Genomic DNA, 24029 nt, shown 5'->3' with positions numbered 1-24029 from the left:
GAGCCTCTCCCAGTCCCACGCGCGTCCCAGGTGCAGTCGGTTCCGCACAGGGTCCGCTTCGATGGTGACTGTGACTTAAGCCCTGAAGCGTCGCAACCGGAGAGGAAATAACTCGATACCCAGTTTGACCAACCCCTGCTGCGCTTCTGGGACGCGGGGCAGGCGTCCTTCTCGGTCAGGTACGTGTTGCAGAGGGTAAGCCCCAGCCCCGCTCCGCAGCCCGGTCCCCAGCGGAGCCAGCCTTCCCGCCCCCCGGCCGGCAGCCGCGTCCGCTCGCCCCTACCTTTGCCCATGATCCTTGCTCCTCGTCCAGCCCCAGCCGGCAGGTGCCGGGAGGCGCGGCTGTCGCGGCCGCTACATGTAAACACGCTCCACGTGTGCTCGCCCAGCCCGGGTCCGCACCACGTCCGTGGCCCCTGAGGACGCGCAGCTCTCTCACGAGCCCTCGGAGGCTGCGATGTTTATTCCACCTGAGCGTGGAGGAAACGTCGCCCGCAGTAGGCGAGCCCCTGAAAGAAGGGCCGAGACAGGGTGGACCTGTAGCGCCCCCTGCCAGCCGGCAAAATAGTCGGCGGCCGGAGCAGCCAGGCGGTTTGCGAAACCCACGCGGCGTCTAAAGGCGCTGCAGTGGCGGGGGGGGGGGGGGCGGGGGGCGCCTCCCGCCTTCTCACCGGAGGCCCCGCCCCCGGGCCGCGCGCACCCGCCCGCGTAGGCCCCGCCCCCTCGCCGACACAGCGTTCCTGCGGGGGCGCGCGCGTGCACCCTAATCCCCCGCCTTCCGGCTCCGGCGGCGACGCTCGCCCCTCGCAGACGCCGCCGCCGCCGCAGCCGCCGCCTCAGCCGCCGCCGCCGCCGCCGCCGCCGGTGTCAGCTTCCCTCTAGAGACTCCATTTGCTTTCAGGGCAGTGTGGCCGCCGCGCGGCCTGGCGCAGAGCGATGCCCCCGGCCCGCTGACCGGCGTCCCCTGGGCCGGGCGCGCGCGCGCTCGCTCCCTCGCTCGCTCGCTGCGGCGGTGACACCCTGGTCGCCGGCGTCCAGGAGGAACCCGGGCTCCCTCCGCGTGAGCAGAGACGTCCCGCGCGCCGGAGCTCGCCCTGCGGGGACAGGCCCTCGCTAACACGGCTTGTCTCTGAGCTCTTAATTTCAGGAGGTAGGCGATTCAGGTCCCGCTGTCACTCCACGGAATGCCGGAAAGCGGCATTATCTGTCGGATTCTGTCACCACACTGATAGGAGGCGTTGATTTTTTTTTTTTTTTTTTTTCCTCAGTGTAGTTGCAGGGTAGATCTGAGTAATGCCACAGACCCTGATATTGAAAAAAATATTTTTGGTATTTTCCTTTAGGTGTCGGAGGCACCGAGTGCTTACACAGCTCCCCACAGGAACTACTTCTGTTGGCCCATCGAGGATCATCTTTCACCAGGATTATTTTAACATCTTCACTGAGCCTTCCACCTCATACCCTCTACCATGAGTTCTGATCTCTACCAGTGAAGTTTTTAATGCTTTCTTTAATCATGTGACACCACCTCTCGTCCACCTTTTGCCTTTGCAGTTGCCAGATACATTAGGTAGAAGTTTGTGTCATGTTAGAGTATAAAGTTTTCTGCCTGTCCATTTCCACCTTATTTGCGCTGCTCACTTCTGTCCAGCTTGCTTTACCTCGCTTGTCTATGATTTCCATAACCACCCACTTGAATAATCTCTAGCAGTCTTTGCCTGAAAGAGGTAGTATTCCATACAGTGCACACTGCCTGGCAAAGACAAAAGTCGGGAAGAGTTTTTCCGCTGTGTTTTCCTATATGTCATGTCTACAGGTCCTGTCTTAAACTATTTATTCTCTAGCACATGTCCCCCAAATAGTCCCATCAGAGCCTCAGTTCCTCTAGCAAAGAATCTCACCTGTAATGATGGCAAGAAAAATTGAATACACAATAGGACTATTTTAGAGACCTTGCTGGTACAGTTCTTGGTTGCAGTCTTCTTTGAGAGTGCAGTTCAAGGGAAGACCCTAAACTAAGTGAAAAGGAAGAAAGAAAGTAGGTTTAATTAAAACTAGTCCTTGTTGAAAGAACTTTGGAGGCTTTGAAAACAGCAAAGTGAAGGGAGTCACATAGGCCTGGCTTAGAAATTGGACAGTACACCGTCCATCTAGGTCCGGGGTGGAGGGTGGGTGGGGGGAAAGGGAGGGTATCTTAATCCATTTTCTAGTCTTATTGTATTCAGATCTAGTTGTTAATCATCTTGTCTAGTAATTGCTTAAAATAAGACGTAAAATGTTGGGGAAACGTAAGCGTGTGGTGTTGACAATTAAGGACAAGCTTGACATTATCAAGAAACTTGAGGAAGGCATCTCTTTCAAAAAGCTTTCTGTGGTGTATGGAATTGGTGAATCCACAGTTCGTGATATTAAAAAGAACAAAGAAAGAATAATAAACTATGCAAACAGTTCTGATCCTACCAGTGGGGTATCCAAACGTAAATCAATGAAGTCTTCAACATATGAGGAACTGGATAGGGTTATGATAGAGTGGTTTAACCAACAGAAAACAGATGGGATTCCAGTGTCTGGAACAATTTGTGCAAAACAAGCCAAATTCTTTTTTGATGCTCTGGGGATGGAAGGTGATTTTAATGCGTCATCTGGCTGGCTAACTCGATTTAAGCAGCGCCATGGTATTCCAAAGGCTGCTGGTAAAGGGACAAAGTTAAAAGGAGATGAAACTGCTGCCAGTGAATTTTGTGGTAACTTTCAGGAATTTGTTGAGAGAGAGAATCTACAACCAGAGCAAATTTATGGTGCTGATCAAACTGGATTGTTCTGGAAGTGTCTACCATCAAGGACATTAGCTCTTGAAACTGAGCAAAATACTTCTGGTTATAGGTCAAGCAGAGAGAGAATCATTATTATGTGTTGTGCAAATGCCACCGGTTTACACAAACTTAATCTTTGTGTTGTGGGAAAAGCAAAAAAACCCCGTGCATTCAAAGGAGCTGACCTTTCAAACCTTCCTGTCACTTATTTCAGTCAAAAAAGTGCATGGATAGAACATTCTGTTTTCAGACAGTGGTTTGAAAAATACTTTGTGCCACAGGTACAGAAGCATTTGAAGTCTCAGGGGCTTCTAGAAAAAGCAGTGCTGCTTTTGGATTTTCCCCCTGCACATCCAAATGAAGAATTATTGAGTTCAGATGATGGTAGAATAATTGTGAAATATTTGCCACCAAATGTCACAAGTCTAATTCAACCTATGAGTCAGGGAGTTCTAGCCACAGTAAAAAGATACTACCGAGCAGGACTTCTCCAGAAATACATGGGTGAAGGAAATGACCCAAAAATGTTTTGGAAGAACTTGACAGTGTTGGATGCAATTTATGAAGTATCAAGAGCTTGGAACATGGTAAAATCAAATACCATAACCAAAGCATGGAAAAAACTTTTCCCTAGCAATGAAGAGAATTCAGGCATGAACATTGATGAAGGGGCCATTTTAGCAGCTAACTTAGCAACAGTTTTACAGAATACAGAAGACTGTGAACATGTTGACATTGAGAATATTGATCAGTGGTTTGACTCTCGGAGTAATGACTCAAGCTGTCAGGTGCTAACTGACAGTGAAAGTGCTGAGGACCAGGCCAAGCCTGCTGAACAAAAGCACTCCAATAAGACTAGGAAAGCAGAACTGAATCCAGAGAAGCATATTAGCCATAAAGCTGCCCTTGAATGGACCGAGAATTTACTGGATTATTTAGAACAACAAGATGACATGCTTTTGTCTGATAAACTGGTATTACGGAGGCTTCGAACGATAATAAGGAGAAAACAGAAAATCCAAAATAACAAAAGTCATTAATAATACTGTTAACTGTATTTGTATCTTTGTGACTTTATCTGCAGTGGAACTTCATTATCTTGTTTGAAGTGCTGTGGATTTCAAGGCTAAATGCATTTTATAAATGATTTTAGGATTAGACACCATTTTGGATTACTTAAATTACTGCTCTTTAATGTTGATTCTAGTAAGTGAGCATTGCCATGTAACTTGTTTACTGTTTCTAATCTGTAGTATACTAGTTAGATCATAAGGTACCTGAGGCCAGGGATCTTGTGTCTGTTTTGTGCCTGAATTTCATTGTGTGTAATAGAGGACCATGCACACTCTAGGCAATCAATAAATCTTACTTAAATGGAATTTTTATGACTTTCTCTGAACTTCAGTTTCCAAATGAAATATGGTGGGGATAAGTTTCCATTTCCATGATGTTTTCACCTGCTGGAATTTTTAGAACTTACCAAACATTATGCTTGAAGTGTTTCACTGTGAAAGAGAAGTAAAGGAAAATAGTTTCAAGCTTAAACAGGCATTCTATACCAACAGTATTTGGGCAGTCAGCAATTACATTGGCTGTCTCTGAGTTTAGAAGGAAGAAAAAATATATCTCCAAGGAAAGGCCTTGCACTTTACTTTTATTCCATCTGACAGTAGGGAGAGTGCATTCATAGTTGTGGAGAGAATGCCACCCCTATTCCAGAAAAATAGATTTCAGTTCCCAAACCATTGTAATTAGAAGAGGTGAGAGTTAAAATTTATTATCTTTTATTTGGATCCTTTATTAGTATAGATATAACAATAGTTTTTCTCTTTATTAAGCGGTTTGATATATTTTTAAGCAGTTTGATATTTATGTAACACTTAAAAGCTCACAAAGTATGCTTTTTATATTTTTAGATTTTTTAAAATATATTTTTTAATTTTTAAAATATATTTTAAATTTTTATAGCATTTTTTTTTGAGGATACTGAAAACATAAGCATACATATAATTTGTGAAATCATCCATCACATGAATGGTGGACTAACATTAAACAGAACATGAGAAAGGCACTGTAAAAGAGGCTGCTGTGTGATCACAGGCAAGTCATTTCACCCATATGTAAAATAAGAATAATATGTAGAGAGTTTTTGTGAGGAACAAATGATTAAATATATGAATTTTAAGTTAATACAGGCTTAGAGCAGAACCTGGCTCAGAGTAAGTCCTGAGCATTAGCTACTGTTACTGAGTTGCTGAAACTATGAGTTTCAAAAGTTATGCTGAACAGATCCAGTGTGTGACTCAACTGTGATGTTGCTGCATTGGGAAAATCCTTGAAAGGGAAGTGAAAGAAAAGAACTCTGCCTGCATACCTCACTGTGCCTAGCAGTAGATGGTCATAATTAATAATTTATTTCAGTGAAAACTGAAAGGTTTATCCAGCTTAGAAGTCACTTCCTGACCATCTACTGCTAGGTGCAGTGAGGTATGCAGGCACATTTAAGACCTCTTAGGTTGAATTATAAAAGAAATTAGAATGGAATTGTAATTTCTTTGCTACCTAGCCTGCTAATAAACATATGTTGTCATTGTTCATAGAAGACAATCTATGTTACTAGTATTGGCATAATTCACAGAAGTAATAAAATGCCTTTAAACTAGATAAGATAGTAGGCAGGATATTTGAAATATTTTGTCAAATTATGGTAGCATAGAATCAGTGGAAAAATTCAGAGCAAAAGTGACAGAAAACCCTGGTTATAGGAATTAAACCCAGCCATCTATAGGGAGCTTTGTTGTGATTTATTTGAGATTTTAGGATCCCTGACAATTCTTCATGAAGCTATCATTAGAGCACCGAGTTCTTTCTGCCTTTTGGGCTGAGGCTTTGGTTCAAGAAAGGCTGTTTCAGAAAACCACAAAGAATCGACTTTCTTTGGGAAAATGTGTATATTAACATACCTTTCTCAATTTACACAATTTCAATTACTGGATAGGCCGGAGGAAATGAAGAACTACATGATTGAGTCCTGAGGCTATTTTGCTTCTTGGAAACTAAGGGGTTCTGAAACCTGATAATGCTAAGACATATTTGAATGTTGCTTTGCATTTTTCACAGAGCTTTTTGCTAACAAACTTATCACACTCCCTTCAGTTATGACATTGAAATGGCTTAATCCTGTGTTTTATCATGGAAACTAATATAAACAGGTTATATATCTTCTGGCAATATACATCTTATCTTCATTACCACATGCTCTTTATATATATTGTAGTTTGAGAAGCACAGAACTAATGTGCTCTCATTTGACTTTGTGCCCTTTAAAGAAAATAGTCACAAATTCTGACTTGGTCACTATTTATACAAGTGCATTTTTTTTTTTTTTAGAGGATTTGAAAGACTAAAATTTCAGACCAAATGGAAAGTGTTTGTCAATTAAGAGGATACTTAAAAAGTGCAGTTGGAATAGTTACTGTTTCATAATTCAATCTCAGTAATACTGGAGTGTATTGGAAAACTTCGCTCAATCAATATAGAAGGGTTGGCACGGCCCAGATCAATAGCCACAGTCAATTTAAGCAGAATTATTGCATCATAATGGCACTTTTATGCTGGTATTCTTTTTGTTTTCACTCTAGTTTCAGATTGAGCTGTATAGCCACTTCATCATAAATTTTCTGGATTTAGGGAGGAACATAGTGGACTAAATGGCACAGCTGAAGGAGGACACAGCTACTTAAGTCACAGGCTTAGACACTATCCCTTCAGTGAATACGGCTAGAGCCATATAAATCAAAGCTAGGACCTGCGCTCTCAATTTGGAGTTGTTCAGGAAGGCTATGTTCACTTATTATATGGATATTTTTGCAAAGCTGACTTTTTCTTATTTAAAGATATACTTTATATCCTAAGCAATGATATATGCACAGTCACAAGTCTTGTGTGCCAATTGTGGTCTTTGTCTAGTTCAAATTAAAAATAAAACAACCAATTTTAACAACTTGACCATCTGTAACCTAAAATCATCTTGTATACCCCATTGGCACACTGAAGAACCCTGGCTGAGCAGGGCTGTTAAAGGCAAACAAGCTGGAATGCAAACACCAGCTTCTCCACTTTCTCCTTAGATAACCTTGGTAGCTTTCTGAACCTTTCTGAACCCATTTCTTCAAATGTAAAAGGGTAGCAGGTTATACAGGCACACTGCAAACTTTACAAACATCAGTCATTACACAATCCTATGGCTGTTGATTGTGAACCCCTGATCTCCAGGCTTGGCCCAAAGAGTCACAGCTCTTCTCTCACGGTGACGGTGTAGACCTCTAGGGAGCTTGGGCACCCCTGTTGAGGTCTCAGGCACTGCCTCATCACTGGGAATGCTGGCTGGGGTGTCTGCATGACTTAGAGGGCAGTGCCAGAGTCCCCGGGGCTCCTAGGACTACAGTGTGTGCTGTCAATCACCACGGGGGCCTATTAGTAAAAACAAAAAACACAGGTGGGGCCAGTTCTAGCTGCAGTGTCAGATAATAGACTCAAAAAGAAATGGGTTCTTCCAAGCAGCTGAAGGCATACTTGTGCGATGATAAGCTTGTATGCTCAAAGAAATGCAAACTGCCTGTGCACATTCAGTGGTAAAGCGAGGGTAGACTTGGACCCAGTCACGAAGCAGCACGAGCCATACTAGCAGCAGCACCAACAGCACTGTCTCCCTCTGATGAGTCCAGGGGTCATTGGGCCTGATTTGCCCTGCAACGTCCTGGTTTACACTAGTTTTCCCAGGGTAAGCATTATAGTGCCCCTTTTACTCTCAAGTGTCCCAGTTTAGAAATTCTATGGTTTCCCAAAAAATGGCCCAGAGAAAGGAATTGGTCTGCCCAAAGTCACACAGTGACTAAGGAGGAAGTAGAAGTTGCTTCTCTCAGCTCGAGATGTGGCCTAGTGGCCAAGGATATGGGTTCCCTCTAGACAATGAGCCTCCAAGAGCACTGTAATCTCTATCCTACTTCATCCTGGATCCCAGCACAGCACCTGCCTCCTTGACACGGGTTGGAAGTCTCTTAATGAAGTTCTGTCTCTCCTGGAGGACAAAGAGTGCTCCCAATTCGTGTGCTGAATGTCTGCTATGTGCCAGGCACAATGCTGAGTGTTCTACAAGTCAACATATATTTTGTGATCCTCAACACCATCCTGTGTGTAATACTTTACCTGTTTCACAGGGAGCCCCCCAAAGGGAGCTAGGAAAGACCTAACCAAACATTCCTGTCTGAGGCAAGGTCAGAAATCTCAGCCCTTGAGGGAAGCTGTAAAGTAGCCTAGTCCTCTGTTCCCTCTTGGGCATCCATGCTGTAGGAATCTATGAGGTACTCAGGCAAAGCCTTTCTTAAAACCACTTTTAGCATCCAGAACTGTGCTGTGTGTAATTCCAGAGAGTGCTTCCACTGGTATTATTCACCAGGTGGTTGAGTATCGTTGTACATCCATCAGGCTCAGAAAATTCTTGAATGAAGCTCCATGCAACTGATAGGCACAGTTCATCACAAGGGCATCTTTTTTAATTCCCTTCTGATCAAAAGACCAGGCCTGGGGTCCTGGGGTCCTGGGGGTAGAGGGTGGATCCAGCCATGTCTGTACATGTTGGCAGGGTGGCCACCTTCCTTTCTGTGTGAAAATCACCCCGGGGGTGCTAGAGCCCATCACTCTTGGCAGCTCCCCACTGTTTCTCCTCATTCACATCACCCCAAGCCCCCAGCCCACCTAGCTCACACTCCTGTCAAGAACATACTTGTTTAGTATACTTTGGAAAGCTAAAAACAAGATATTATTAAATGCATAATAAAATGTGTAAGAAATCCTGTTTTCCACACTTGTACTCAACCTAAAGGTGGATATGAACTTATTTAGTGTAGTTCCTTTATGAAACTTTAGGTGTGATATGTGAATATCCCTATACCTTTGGACATAGATCAGAATAAAAATCTCATGGGCATTTTTATTTTCATAGTGACCCTGTAACGAGATTATCAACTATCACTACTATAGCTAATTAAATCATTGAAGGATATGTTAGAGTCATTGCACAGATATTAAAGAAATCTGTGAGATTTTGGAACACTTAACTTTTTTTTTAAGTTAGAAGAGAAAAACTGACTGTAAAGTAGCCTGGTTAACCTATGAAGTAACCTCTATGAAAGTGCTTTTGTTCTCATGGGGAATCTTAACAGCTGAACTCCTATCTAAATCACATCTAATTTCTTCTAAGACTAACAAAAATGATACCTAATTCTTTCCTCCGTTTCCGAATATGTTGATCTTCTGGAGTTTATTTACAAAGAAAACAGAATTACCTTTGAGCCAAAAAAAAAAAAAAAAAAAAGACAAAGTAAACTTAAGGGAAAAAATAGTTTTTCTCATTTACTGAAGCAATTTTTTCTTGTCATAAAGTTTTAAAGATACTTTTTTCTTAATGAGAAATGTCTGATGTTATGTACATAAACTTAGTGTGTTAATTTGAGATGATAGAGAACCTAGATTTTCTTTAATGCTCTTCTGGCTTTAAAAAATTAGCTTCAAAGTTTAATTCAATAGAAACTTGATTAATCTGTGATCTAATATGAACTAATACACTTTAAGCTATTTCAAAATAATCACAACACAAAGCTGACTCAAAGTATTTTTAAAATAATTGTAATTATGAGATAATAAGTAGGGACAGTATTTCTGTTTTCTGTTAATCAGCTTTTGGGGGCCATTTGCTGGTTGACATTTAGGAGAATTTGTGTCTCTTCAGTGTATTAGCATTTCACCTATAGCACGTAAAATACCCAATTATTTTCTGTAAAAACTAGATAATGCAGGATTTTTTCTGCACTGTACAAATATTTAGTTCTATAAATTAGGTTCATATTAGTTAAATAGGCACATATATAATAAATTCACTTCTGCCATGAGAAAAAACTATTTCATAGATTCTAGGATACACATCTTACTATTTATGAAATTGGGGTACTTTTTTTTTTTGAAGAGTTATTTATTTATTTGAGAAGGGAAGAGGGGCAAAGGAAGAGAGATTCTTATATAAACTGCATGGAGCCCAACAAGGGCTTGATCTCACAACCCTGAGATCATGTCCTGAGCTAAAACCAAAAGTCAGGAGCTTACCCCCCTGTGCTTCCTAAGTGTCCCCAAGTTGAGATACTTCTTACAATCAATAGCATCTTAAAATTATAGTTGACAGCATTTTTGTCTTTTTTAACGATACATAAAATATTTAGATTTTATGAAATACAAATCTTTTTGTGTTAATCTTGCCTTCCTTTTGAAAATAATGGTTTACATAAAAATTTTCTATTTAGTAAATTCATATTTATAAAAGCATAATTATATATTACATATGAATATGCAAAAGTTAGACATTGAAAAGATAATCTAGCTTCAGGAATTTTATTTCATAATACTATCAATTGCTCACACACACACACTTATGTTTCACTAATTTGGGGGAAAAGGTAGAATGTTCCTTTCAATATAGAATGCTTTTAAAAGACCAGTTGCTTTATTTTATGTAAATATATTGGATAAATTGTAGAACTATCAAAATGTAGCTAAGTAGTAGTTTTATTGGTCATACTAATGAGACATTCTGAATTAATCTTGGTAAGAGGTTTCTAGATTGTTGAAGAATAGCATGTTTTCATTGTTTATATATTCTATCCATATGACATACATAATAGGTTTTTAAAAAATAATTTGATTCAGATTTCCTTAGTTATTATTATTATTTTTTAAATAAGCTCTATACCCAGTGTGGGGCTTGAACTCATGACCATGAGATCAATAATCACATGCTCTACAGACTGAGCTAACCAGGCATCCTAAGATTTCCTTAGTTTTAACCTAATGTCCTTTTTCTGTTCCAGGATCCTAACCAGGAAACCATTTACTTTTATTTTTCATATCTCCTTAGGCTCCTCTAGGCTGTAACAGTTTCTTAAAATTTACCTGTTTTTGGTGACCTTGACGGTTTTGATGACTTCTGGTTAGGTACTTTGTAGGATCTCCCTATATCATAATTGTTGTTGTTGTTGTTTGTGCATTCCTTCCCTACTTTAACACAAAACAGATTGTGAAAGTGCCACGATTAAAGATATATTATAAGAAATAAAAGTATGAGGGCCACCTGGATGGCTCAGTTAAGCATTTGCCTTCTGCTCAGGTCATGATCTCTGGGTCCTGGGATCGAACCCCACATCGGGCTCTCTGCTCAGCAAGGAGTCTGCTTCTCCCTCTGCCTCCACCCCCCACTCATGCTCTCTCTCGCTCAAGTAAATAAAATCTTTTTTTAAAAAAAGAAAAGTATGAGAGAGAGGTAAATTGTGTTGAGGATCTAGGAAGGCTTCTCATCACAAGTAGAACATAAACTTGCCCTTGAAGAAATTAGTTGTGTTTACGGTGAGGTAGGGAGAATGAATATGAGCAATGCAGGTCACTAGTAACAAAACTGATAGGATTTCAACCTGTTTATCAAAGGTGTAATTAGAAGTAACAGTGTAAAGTTTTGTAGCAGGCTGAAGATTTTTTTTCCTTCCTGACACCAATGGGTGTTTTATAATTCTGATACTAACTATCCAGAATTAGACTCTACAAGTTTAAGGGCTCCATTCCACAACACTGTCCTCACTTTAGATGCCCACTGTAGCTATCAGGTTCCCACTAAGGTTACCCATTTCGTCTGGCTTGGTTACAAAGCTGGGGTTTCCACACCCATACTATTACAATTACAGACTATTATAAAAAATGTAGATGAACAGCTAGAGGTAGGGGTATACACAGGGTGAGTCCTGAGCATAGGAACCCCTTTCCCTGTGGAGTTTGGTGTGCCAACCTCTTAGCATATAGATGTGTCTGCAAATTTGGGAGCTTTCTAAACCCTCTTCTTTAAAATTTTTTGAAGTTTTAATCATGTAAGTATGATTGACTAAATCATTGGCCATTGACGATTAACTCAATATTCAGTCCTTCACTCCCCCGAAGTTGGGATGGTGCCAAATGTTCCTAACTTCTAACCAAAGCAACCAGCCCCGGTCCTGAGGCTATCTAGCCGCCCAACTAGGAGTCATCTCACTAGAACAATTACCACCATCAATTTCAAGGTAACCTTGAGGAAAAAAATGGAGAATGAGAAGGCACACATAAGTGGAAAAGCAAAAGTGTCAATGTTTGAAGAAGAAAGAATAAAAGAGGGAGATTGAAATGCAGAGAGAGATGAACAAGTTTCTATCCTTTGAGGGAAAAGTTGGAGAAGAAGACTGTATCCCTCAGAGTTACTGTCATCATCTTATTTGCCAATGCTCTTAAATGACATATGTACACACAGCTGTCATAAAAAGCAAGGTATTCCAGAACAATACGAGTGTTATCGGGGGATTGTTTAACTTTCTATTTCTAGGCTTCTCTACTCCAGTTAAGCCAATTTGTTCTCATCTTTGACCCTGACACTCTGAACCTGGATTTGGTTCTAAAATGCCCTCGTTAAGCAGCTAATTTTCACTCTTTTGGTCTTTTTTGCTGCTATTTCTATAAATGTAATCTCATCCTCTTTTGTAGCTGGCAATTGTCTTTTCTTCTTTCCTCTTGCTACTCATCATTGGATCATTCATTTGTTTCACTAATACTTTTTTGAACAACATACTATAACAAATCTAAGCTCCAGGACAGCAGAGGCCTTAAGTGTCTTGGCAAATTTTGTATATCCAGTTTCTGAATAGTCCTGGCACAAATGTCAATAAATATTGGTTGACAAAATGAATCAGTATTATTTTGAGCACTGTATACATGATTAAGTTAAAAGTTCTGTTCTCAAGGATTTTACAATAAAAGAGTGGGAGAACATAATTTATTCAAAATAATTACAGTAAAGGATTGTTCAATGAAAATCAGAGAGAAGAAAATCTCCCATAAAGTTGGGACGACAAAAGACTACATCTTCAGTGAAAGGGAATTGGAAATAATCTTACAGGAGGGGCAGTAAGAAAACTTTCCTGTCTTGACCTTGCAATTGGGTGGGAGGAATAGAAACATTTTTCCTGAGAATTTGTAAACACAAACCTGACTTCATAGGTTTGCAATATGAATTCACTCTGGTCCCCAGACGATCAAACTGAGGGTTTAATTTTAGGTGGCAGTACTTGGAGGACATTGGTAGGAGTAACACAAATCCTCTGAAGGAATACAACTTCAACACAGGCCTCCAAAAATTTCCATGGGTAAAGTTCCAAAGATCAACAGCTCACAAAGAATAAGAGCTCACAAGGCACCATGTATAAGAGTCAGCAAAAATAACTGAGAACATTACCAGACCCCGTTTAGACTCTCTATTTTGGAATTATTAAGTATAAAATGCAAGCATAGCAAAGTTTAGTTTGTATCATAAGACTTCAAAATGTGAGCAAGGAATAGGTAAATATATAATATAGCTATCAATATAGTAATTATAACTGAGTCTCTATGACCCTTGTCAGAGCAGGTTCATTTCAGGGACGAGGGCATAATTGAATAACAGTTGACTGAAGACTTAATGGCAGTAAATAAACTATGCTTTTGGTTTTTGTGCTTTTCTTTTGTATGTATGTGATATTTTACAATTTTAAAATATTAAATAGAAGATCATGAGTGATGAAAAGAAGAAGGTGAGTATAGACTATTTCTAATACCTGTCAGTGGTGACAAAACCATGATGGTGGTGCAGAAAGAAAAGGAATTTCTTCCTCCACTGGTGTCTCTCATTACTCCCAGATACCAATTCTACTTCTTTCTCTTTGACAAATGGAAAAATGGGAGATGGCAGAAAGGAAAGGAGAGTGGGAAGATGAAGGAGGGGGGGAAAAAGGAATAGGAATAAGAAAAGGCAAAGAGAAGGAGGAAAGGAGGGAAAACCCATATGACTATAGTGAGGGATCCCCTGGTCCCTCTGATGGACTTTGTGGCAATGGAGAAAAATAAAATGGGAGAGAGAAATGGGGACCATGTGAAGCACATCCTAAATAAATCAACTTGAAAATTAACATCATATTAATATTTGTTAATATTAAAAGTAAAAGTAATATTACTTTTTCATTGTAAATCACTAATTACACTTAAAGATTTAACTTACCTAATCCTCTAGAGGACCTGGATTTGAACCTAACCAAAAGTGACAAGCTCCATTCTGCAAACCTTGAAACATTGCTGTCTCTTAAAAATGAAAAGTGTAAAGTAGGACATTCAGTTGTCAGCATGAATTACTTTTCCTTTTTTAATATTTATTTATTCATGAGAGACACACAGAGGCAGAGACATAGGCAGAGGGAGAAGTAGACTCCATGCAGGAAGCCTGATGTGGGACTCGATCCCAAGACTGCAGGATCACGCCCTGAGCTGAAGGCATATGCCCAACCACTGAGCCGCCCAGGTGTCCCTACTTTTCCTTTCTTTACATAGTTAAATTCTCTCAGAGATCCAGGCCTAGGAGAAGGGGAAGGACATGAAGCCCACTATTGGAGTTCATAGATCTATGGAAACATAATTCATCTTCTTGATTTTGTAGTACTATGGATTAAACATCTCTTCTATCCAACTCCTTTGAATATAGTTCAAAGTCAAGTAATATTAAAAAGTACAATATGATTTTCAGACAAATGTAACAGGTATGTTCATTTTAGTTCTTTTAAAAAAATGGTAAGTCAAAGCATATTTTATTTCAAATAAAAAATAATAGCATAATTATGTAATTAGAGGCAATATTTCTCAATACTAGTGATTGTTCCCTCATCTTTTTTTACAAAGTACTTTAGAATGACCATTACATTTTCTCCACATTTTACTTCTGTTTGAAAAGTAGCATGACATTGGGATATTGTATTCATTTTGACTCCTTGTAATGCAAATGTTATAAACCAACCTGTACTGGTTTAAAAGGAGGAATGTGAAAATTCGCACTAGACTGCACAGTGCAGAGGGAAACCTGGCTTTAGGTGTGGCTTCAGTGAGGACCTAGCTATGTTCTTAGGGTCCATCTTTGAGGTCAGCATTCCCTGTAAGGTAACCACAACCCCAGGCAGGCTCCTCCCATCACATAAGCCCCAAAGACCCACGTTTTTCTCATACCATCAGATCCATCTCCAGCAAATGTCTCCTCATCCCTTCTTGGCTCTGATAACTAATGTGTGCCACGAGGCTGGAGCTAGGGACAGTGGGATGGGTCTGACTATCTGGCATAACTAAATCAGAGCCAACAGTTCTCAGGGTTAGGTTAGAAAATTGTTCCATCTAAGAAGCATTGCTGAGTGGTTTTCAAATAAAACTGGAAATACTGTTACTTCATATTTTAGTAGGAGAAATGTATGCTTTGTGGCAAAAAAAAAAAAAGTAAAACAACAGTGGTTTGGGCAAATACTGGTCAAAGTTGGCTCTAGAGGGAAGCCCCGGTGGCTCAGCAGTTTAGCGCTGCCTTCAGCCCAGGGCAGGATCCTGGAGACCCGAGATCGAGACCCACGTCGGGCTTCCTGCCTGGAGCCTGCTTCTCCCCCCTGCCTGTGTCTCTGCCTCTCTGTGTCTCTTATGAGTAAATAAATAAAATCTTAAAAAAAAAAAAGTTGGCTCTAGAAAAAATATCGAAGATGTAAAATTTGGTATTTCGCTCATTTTGAGATCTTCTATTTTCAGGTAATATTTTATTCATGCATAGCCTAAGATTTCCAAAGGACCATTGTTAATGTATATTTGACTTCAATCAATTCAATGGCTTATCTCCTGTCCATCAGTAAAAATCAATGAGCACCAAGGATTGGGTTCTCACTTTAACATGTCAGTTTATATTGACCTTGAAATTTTAGAATAAAATAGCACTTTTTTAATGTTAAAATATAGATACAATAATATTGATGAAAGTAAAATATTAATGAAAGTAAAATGTTAATAGAAAATGATCAAAAACAAAATAGCTTTCATTATTCATCAATTATTATAGATTTATACTATGTTTTCATACTCATTCCTATCCCATAATATAGAAATTAGGTGTTTCAAGTCTAATGTCACTGATCAGAAGTATATTTTTATATGGGCCAGTTTAAAAGATGATAAATATAATAAAAGTATACAAGCATATTTTACTTGTTTGTGTATTTTGATCAAGACACAATGGCCAATTTCTCCCTTCCCTTTGCCACTCTCTTCTTATTTATTTAGCAATTATTAAGTAACTTCTACATCCCAAGCACTATTTTAGGAGTTTGATATATAAGATTAATGTTTTCTTATATCATCCACAATGGAAACTCAATCATACACGTGCAATAAAATATTGTTTTGATGGATTATAATTAGAGAGGAACCATATATATATGTATGTATATATACATATATATGAATGTAAGATTATTATTATTTCCAGTGTAGCAAGAATAATATTCTGACTTCCAGGAAGAAGAATTAATTTTATTTAGACACATAAAATCTCAATCTGAAAGAAAAGTTTCTCTGTTTGGAACTAGAATTGTGCTCAAAGTTTACTTGTAATGGAAACTGCTCAAACCGTCAGTTGGTAGAAAGAGGATATGGAGCATCTAAACAAGGTCTTCCTAAAATATGGAACAGGTTTGCAATTTAAGGAAAAAACCCTCTAACTTTGCTATTTATTATTCAAGCTTAACCACTAAAATAAAAATCCGCATATGTGTAATAAAAATTCACATATGTGAAAGCATCTTACACAACAAGAAGACAAATATATAGTTCTTTTTGGTTAATCTATTTTTTCCCCTGAGATATTTGAGGTCACAAAACCAGGGCCTGGGAAAATCAGATTTTAATGAAATTCCTACAAAAATGTCTAGAAGCCTTGTTGCTTCAGATGTAGCAAAACAACATCTGATTGGCAAGTGGCCACTTTGGGTTTGCTCCTGCTTGGCCAGAATCCTAAAATTAGTTTTCACAACGTTCTGTCCCCATATAATCCTTGTGTTGAAGACAGGCAGAATTGTGAGATAGGGTGACTGGATTCTGAATGCCTGGGTTAGAATTCTTGCTCTGCCATATGCTAGGGGTGTGGTCTTTCTCTTCATTTCTGTTTCCTCATCTGTAAGGTGAGGATAATAACAGGTCCTACCTCATTGGACTGGTATGAGGATTATGTGAGCTAATACATGTAAAGTGCTTAGCATGCCTCGCACACAGTAAATTGTGTTTGGTTAAATATACACTACACACACACACACACACAGTAAATTCTCACATGTTGTATAGTCAAACTGGAATTATGACTTTATATTTCCCTTATATAACTATAAAATATTAGTTGACTTAGCTTATTCCCTGAAGACTCAGGAGGATTTTGTCTAATCCTTCAGGTTTTCATATATACATACACATGAACTTTCTAACTCTGCCACTTAAGATGTCTATCAGAAATTATGAGTTCTTGTATCAGTAAGTGTTTTATAATGTGGTATATGTGTGTTCGTCAACAAGTCCACAATAGGTGTAAAAATGCACAAGTAGTATGAAATTAAAGGGGAATAAAAGGTCTTATTTCTGGTTACAGAAAATAGTGGTATTCATTTTTCATTTCTGAACACATATTGGCAAGGGGAATGTAAAGACCAGAAGGAAGCTTTTCCACCTGGCTTCAAAGAACAGCCATAGCATACTTAGGGAATTCAGAAATTAATGCAGGAAAAATGTAATGAGGCATCTGGGACTCTTGTTCTTCATCATTTGTGAAATATGTGGTGTTTCTTAACCAGGGCAGTACTGTGTTCCTAGAAGGCATCCTAGAATGTGCAGATACATTAAATTTACACAGTGTTATTTGTCAATCATATCTCAATAAATCTGGAAGAGTAAAGGAATGTGCTGGTGCTACCAGCATTCGATGGGCTTGGAACCGTAATGCTAAATGTTTTGCAAAGAGGAGGAGAGTCCTGCAGAATGAAAAATCGATGCTCAAAATGCCAATTGCACCTGATCTTCCTGCATTGATGATGACAAAGAATGCTATAAGACAAACAACTGGGCTGGAATGTAAAAGACCTAAGCCACAACTGTGCACAGATATTGTCTTGCATAGATATTGTCTTGCACTAAGTCTTTAACAAAAATATTTAGTTTGTTTTTTTCTTAAAGATTTTATTTATTTGTTCATGAGACACACACCCACAGAGAGAGAGAGAGAGAGAGAGAGAGAGAGAGAGGCAGAGACATAGGAAGAGGGAGAAGCAGGCCCCACATAGTGAGCCCAATGTGGGACTCGATCCCGGGACCCTGGGATCACTCTCTGAGCTGAAGGCATACACTCAACCTCTGAGCCACCCGGGCATCTCCAAAAATATTTAGTTTTGATTGAAGTAAAAAAAAAAATTGAACAAACTTGTTTTCAATTTTAATGTGAAATTATTATTATTCTTTAATTTAATAGATCTGTACTATATTTCAGTTTATTCCTATTCAACAACTATAGGAAGCTGCCTCTAAAAAAGTGAGAGCACATACAAATTCAATTATCACTAATATTATCATATTTCTTCTTTTCAGAAGTAAAAAATAATATACATGATAAGAAACAGCCTATTTGCCCCACAAAGCTAATGATCTCCCTTACAAAAACAATTTATCAGCAAACTCTGACCATGCTAAGAATTGGTCAATTTTAGTGTTTGTGTCTTGAACCTAATTATAACTGTAACTCACCCAAAATTATAATATTAAATTTGCACCTTCTAATAAAGGGTTAACTGATGCATTGCATAGCTTTTACATTTACATGGTGAGCACCTAATGCTTAGTTCTTGCATTTTTATTATATAGCTACTTATTTTTTAATATATGACTAGACTTATTCTATATAAAGTGAACAGTCATTAAATATTGATGTTAAAGTATTGACAAAGAAATCCAGTACAATCTATTCTACTTTTGCTTTGCTAAAACCCAAGGATAAAAAGTTTCCCACATAACATTTTTCCTCTGAAGAAAAGTAGTTTGTTGTCAGTATTATGCAAGCCTCTGGGTGAAAATGAAGTTGATGTATGCTACTGAGACCAGTGGAGACTACCTTCCTTGTGGAGATATTTTATCCATTTAGAGTCAGGAGAGGTGCTATTTAATTGTGCTCTGCACATGGGCACTCAGTCCCTTCTGACTGATGCACTGATCTTCCCTAGCTTCGTAGTTTCATTTTGTGACCCAGAATAAAATGCATAAAAGCCATTATAGGGTAGCACTGGCAAGCTGCAGATCCAAAATAGATTTCTTAAAAACAAAAAATCCTAAATCTTTGAGCTCCTGATTGGCACTACAACAACAACAACAACAAAATAGTTTTTTGTAGCAAATGAACTAAAATAAATAAAATCATTTCTTCACCCTTCAACAGCCTTTTAAAATCCATGTTACTGTTTAAATATACTCTATCATAAGAGATAAAATGACATGTGGGAGGGTTTGTTTGTTTGTTTTGTTTACTTTGTAGGAAAATAAATTACTTTTTATTTGAAAAAAGTCTTTTCTTTATAAATCATTAAAACTCTAACTTCTAAATAAGTGTTTATGTCTTATATCAATAGTTATTGCTAACTGATATCAGTCATATCCTTAACTAGAAAGGTTAAATGATTTTTTAATCTTTTCTCAGAAAACATAGAAAACATATTCTAGTAATATGTAGCTACCTCAGCTTTTAAAGCACTTTTTATATGGCAGATATGAACACATGGCCATTCTGGGGCAACTGGGTGGCTCAGTGGTTGAGCATCTCCCTTCTGCTCAGGTTGTGATCCCAGGATCCTGGGATTGAGCCCTGCATCGGGCTCCCTGCAGAGAACCTGCTTCTCCCTCTGCCTATGTCTCTGCCTCTCTCTGTGTGTCTCTCATGAATAAATAATTTAAAAAAAGGGGACCCCTGGGTGGCGCAGCGGTTTAGCGCCTGCCTTTGGCCCAGGGCGCGATTCTGGAGACCCAGGATCGAATCCCACGTCGGGCTCCCACGTCGGGCTCCCGGTGCATGGAGCCTGCTTCTCCCTCTGCCTGTGTCTCTGCCTCTCTCTCTCTCTCTCTGTGACTATCATAAATAAATAAAAATTAAAAAAAAAGACACATGGCCATTCATTCATGTTATGAACTGAATTCATTTTGAAAAGTTAAAAATTCTATATTTAAAAAATAATTTTTCCCTTTAAAAATGATTGTGTGTTTATTATGAATTTTGGATAGTAATGAAGGTAATAGGCGCCTGGGTGGCTAAGTGGTTGAGTGTGTCTGCCTTTGGCTCAGGTCATGATCCCAAAGTCCTGGGATCAAGTCCCACGTTGGGCTCCCCACAGGGCGCCTGATTCTCTCTCTGCCTATGTCTCTGCCTCTCTTTCTGTGTCTCTCCTGAAAAAATAAATAAAATCTTTTAAAAAATGAAGGTAAAAATTAAGAAAAAATATACCACAACCTCTTTTTTTTTTTTCTTTTAGAGAGAGAGAGAGAGAGAGAGCACATGCTCAAGCAGTGGGGGTGGGGAGCAGCAGGAGAGGGGGAGAGATTGAGAATCTTAAGCAGGCTCCATGCTTAGCACAGAGCCCAATGTGGGGCTCGATTTCATGAGGCTGAGATCATGACATGAGCTGAAACCAAAAGTTGAAGCTTTAACTGACTAAGCCACCCAGGTGCCCCCAAATATATATCACATCCTTGTAAAGAAAATCATAGTTAATATTTTGGTATATATACATCTAATGTTACATTAGATACATTCCATGTTAATTAAGCACATTAATGTTTTTAAATTAAATCTTATTCATGCAGGTTAATTAAATTAACATGTATTTATACAAAGTAAAACATACGCATAGTTTTTTTTTACTCATAGTTTTAAAATCAAAGAGTACCATAAAACTTGTAATAGTTATCTCCTCCCTTTCCTATCCTCTATTCCCAAATTCAACAATTATTTTCAGTTTTAGGTGGATTCCTATATTGTCTCCACATCCAAAGATATCCACATCCTAATCCCCAGAACCTGTGAATATGTTATCTTACACAATAAAGGGAATTTTGCTGATGTGATCAAGTTAAGCCCTCTTGAGATGGGAATACTGTCCTGGGTTATCTGAGTGGGCCCAAAGATATAATCACAAGGGTCTTTATGGGGTGGTGGTGGTAGGGGATCCGAGTCAGTTGTAAGACGTATAATGATAGAAGTATAATGATAGATAGAGGTTGGAGCGATCAAAGAAGTCCAGTTGACAGTCCATCTGAGAACCTAGCAAAGAGCCAATGTCCTCTCCCAGCCAAGTCAGTGAGCTGTCTTCGACTTCAGGATGGATGATTCAAATAATGCAGGTGGCCTCTAGAAGGTGAAAAAGACAAGGAAAGAAGTCTCCCTGCACAACCTTCAGAGGAAACCAGCTCTGTAGACACCTTGACTTTAGCCCAGTCTAATTGATTTTGAATTTCTACAACTATAAGATAATACAATTGTGTTGTTTTAAGCCACTAAGTTTGTGATACTTTGGTATAGTGGCCTGTTACTTTTTCATAGAACTCTGTTGTTATTTTTTCTCCAGTGTGCAGATTGCTTTCTCATTTCTCTGAAAATATAGATTTTTATAAATTAGGTCTCTTCTTATTCTTATACAGTGTCTCTGAATTTTGGGGGTCCTCTTTTCTGGTTTGTTTTTCTCATTCTATTGTTTTATTATCTTTGGATAGCTATTTATATTTAACTGTGAAACCCTAAAAAGCTTCGAGGAAGCATGTCTAAGTGAAGAGATTTATCTCTAAGAGAACTTCAATATACTGAGGATAATTGATGGCTATTTCACTGAAAGCTCCCTGTTACTATTGCTTCATAATGTTACCCTAAAGTTTTGTGGCTTAAAATATTTATTTTATTTTGTTTAATAAGTTTGTGGGTCAAGAATTCAAGAGGTTCAGCTGGGCATTTATGAAATGGAGTATCTCATCATTTGCAGTCAAATGTCATTTGGGATTGTAGTTATAACCAGATTCATCAGGTGTGTAGTCTAATATAGCTCATTCACTTGGTTGGCAGTTGATGCTGGCTGTTGGCTGCATGCTCAATGGATAATCAACTGGATTGCCTACATGTGGCCTTCAGAATATAGCAGTCGCAGATAGCCAAACTTCTTACATGATGATTTACTTTCTCTAGATCTTAGAGGAAGCAACCTAAGAGAACAAGGTCGATGCTTCTTGATCTTTTCTGACAAACTTGCAAAAGTCACAGTGTTATTTCTCTTCATTCTATAGGTTGACGCCATTATATGACCACCCAAATTTAGGGTGGGGCTCAGTTTCACGATATAAACCCCCCACTACTCAATTAAAGAAGTCTATAAATTTTGGAGCTTAATGATTTATTCTGTTCCATCAATCTATTTGTATATCTTGACTACCAATATAGTAGCTTTGTAATAAATCTTGAAATCAGGTGGTGCTGGTTCTCTAAATTTGTTATTTTTCAAAGTTTGGCTTTTGTAAGTCCTTTGTATTTTCCTGGGAATTTTAGAATCAGGTTGCCAACTTCTAATAAAGGCAGGGAGGGGGAAATTTTGTTTCTGATTGCATCAAATCTATAGACCAGTATGGAGAGAATTGATATCTTAACAATATTGCGTCCTCTGGCTCTCGAGCATGGTATATCTCTCCATTAATTTAGGTCTTTTTTAATTTCACTTTGCAATGTTTTGTTCTTTTTCAGTGTCTAGGTCTTTCACATCTTCTGTCACATTTATCCTTAAGTATTTAATATTTCTTATGCTATTGTAAATGGTATTGATTTTTAATTTTAATTTCCAATTATTCATTACCAGTATGTAGAAATACTTGACTTTTGTATATTGATCTTGTGTCGTACAACTTTGCTAAACTCATGTATCACTAGTAGCTTTTTGTAAGTTCCATTGGATTTTCCACACAAATAATCATGTCATTTGTGTATAAAGACAGTTTTACTTAAAATAATAATAATAATAATAATAATAATAAGATAGTTTTACTTCTTCGCTTACAAGCTAGATGCTTTTTGTTTCTTTTCCTTGACCGATGGCACTGGTTAAAATCTCCAGTACAGGGGCACCTGGGTGGCTCAATGGTTGAGTGTCTGCCTTCAGTTCCCCAGGATTTAGTCTCACATCAGGCTCCCTGTGAGGAGCCTGCTCTCCCTCTGCCTATGTCTCTGCCTCTCTGATTATCATGAATAAATAAATAAATCTAAATAAATAAATAAATAAATAAATAAATAAATAATAAAAACCTCCAGTACACGTTTGAATAGACATGGTAAGAGCAAACATTTTTATCTTACATCTGAGCTTAGATGGAAAGAATTCTATCTTTTACCATGAAGGTATGATACTAGCTGTAGGATTTTATAGGTGCCCTTTATCAGGCTGAGGAATTCCCCTCTTCTAGTTTGCTGAGAATTTTTTTTTTTTTTAATCAGGAATGAATGTTAGGTTTTGTTAAATGATTTTACTGAGTCTGTTGAGCTTATTGTATGGTTTTTCTTTTCTAGTTTGTTTATATGGTGATTTATATTGAAGGTTTTCAAATATTAAAACAATGTTGCATCCCCAAAATAAAATCCATTTAGTCATGATATACTACCCTTTTATATATTGTTGTGTTTGATTTGCTAAAATTGTGTTTGGAATTTTTGCATCTGTGTTAAAGAGGGATGTTAGCCTGAATTCTTCTTTTGTTTTAAATGTCTTGGTCTGGTTTTAATATCAGGTTAATGCTGGCTTCACAGAATGAGTTGAAAAATAGTTCGGACTTTTCAATTTTCTGGAAGAGTTTCTGGAGATTTGGTATTATTTCTTCCTTAAACATTTGGTAGAATTCACTGGTGAAGCAATGTGGATCTGGGGTTTTCTTTGTGGGAAAATTTTTAACTAAAAATTTAATTTTAAAATAGATATATGACTATTCACCTTTTATTTATTTATTCATTCATTCATTCATTCATGAGAGACACAGAGAGAGAGGGGCAGAGACACAGGGAGAGGAAGAAGCATACTCCTCGCGGGGAGCCCGATATGGGACTCGATCCTGGGACTCCAGGATCACACTGAGCCAAAGGCAGATGCTCAACTGCTGAACCATCCTTAGGCGTCCCTTATTTATCTCTTGAGTGAGCTTCATCAATTTGTGTCTTGCAAGAAATTTTAT

The 24029-nt window shown here is 38.5% G+C and overlaps 1 protein-coding gene across 1 annotated transcript; it reads left to right on the top strand.

Moving 5' to 3' along the window:
- The first annotated feature begins 989 nt into the window (after positions 1 to 989).
- Positions 990 to 4192, top strand: TIGD2 (tigger transposable element derived 2). Its single transcript, XM_038582150.1, has 2 exons — positions 990 to 1150; positions 1344 to 4192. The coding sequence occupies exon 2, from the start codon at positions 2276 to 2278 to the stop codon at positions 3851 to 3853; it is 1578 nt and encodes a 525-aa protein (XP_038438078.1). The 5' UTR covers positions 990 to 1150; positions 1344 to 2275; the 3' UTR covers positions 3854 to 4192.
- The last annotated feature ends 19837 nt before the right edge of the window (positions 4193 to 24029 follow it).

This window comes from Canis lupus, chromosome 32, assembly GCF_011100685.1.
Source record: "Canis lupus familiaris isolate Mischka breed German Shepherd chromosome 32, alternate assembly UU_Cfam_GSD_1.0, whole genome shotgun sequence".
Taxonomy (NCBI): Eukaryota; Metazoa; Chordata; class Mammalia; order Carnivora; family Canidae; genus Canis; species Canis lupus.
This window is presented reverse-complemented; position numbering and strand designations above follow the sequence as displayed.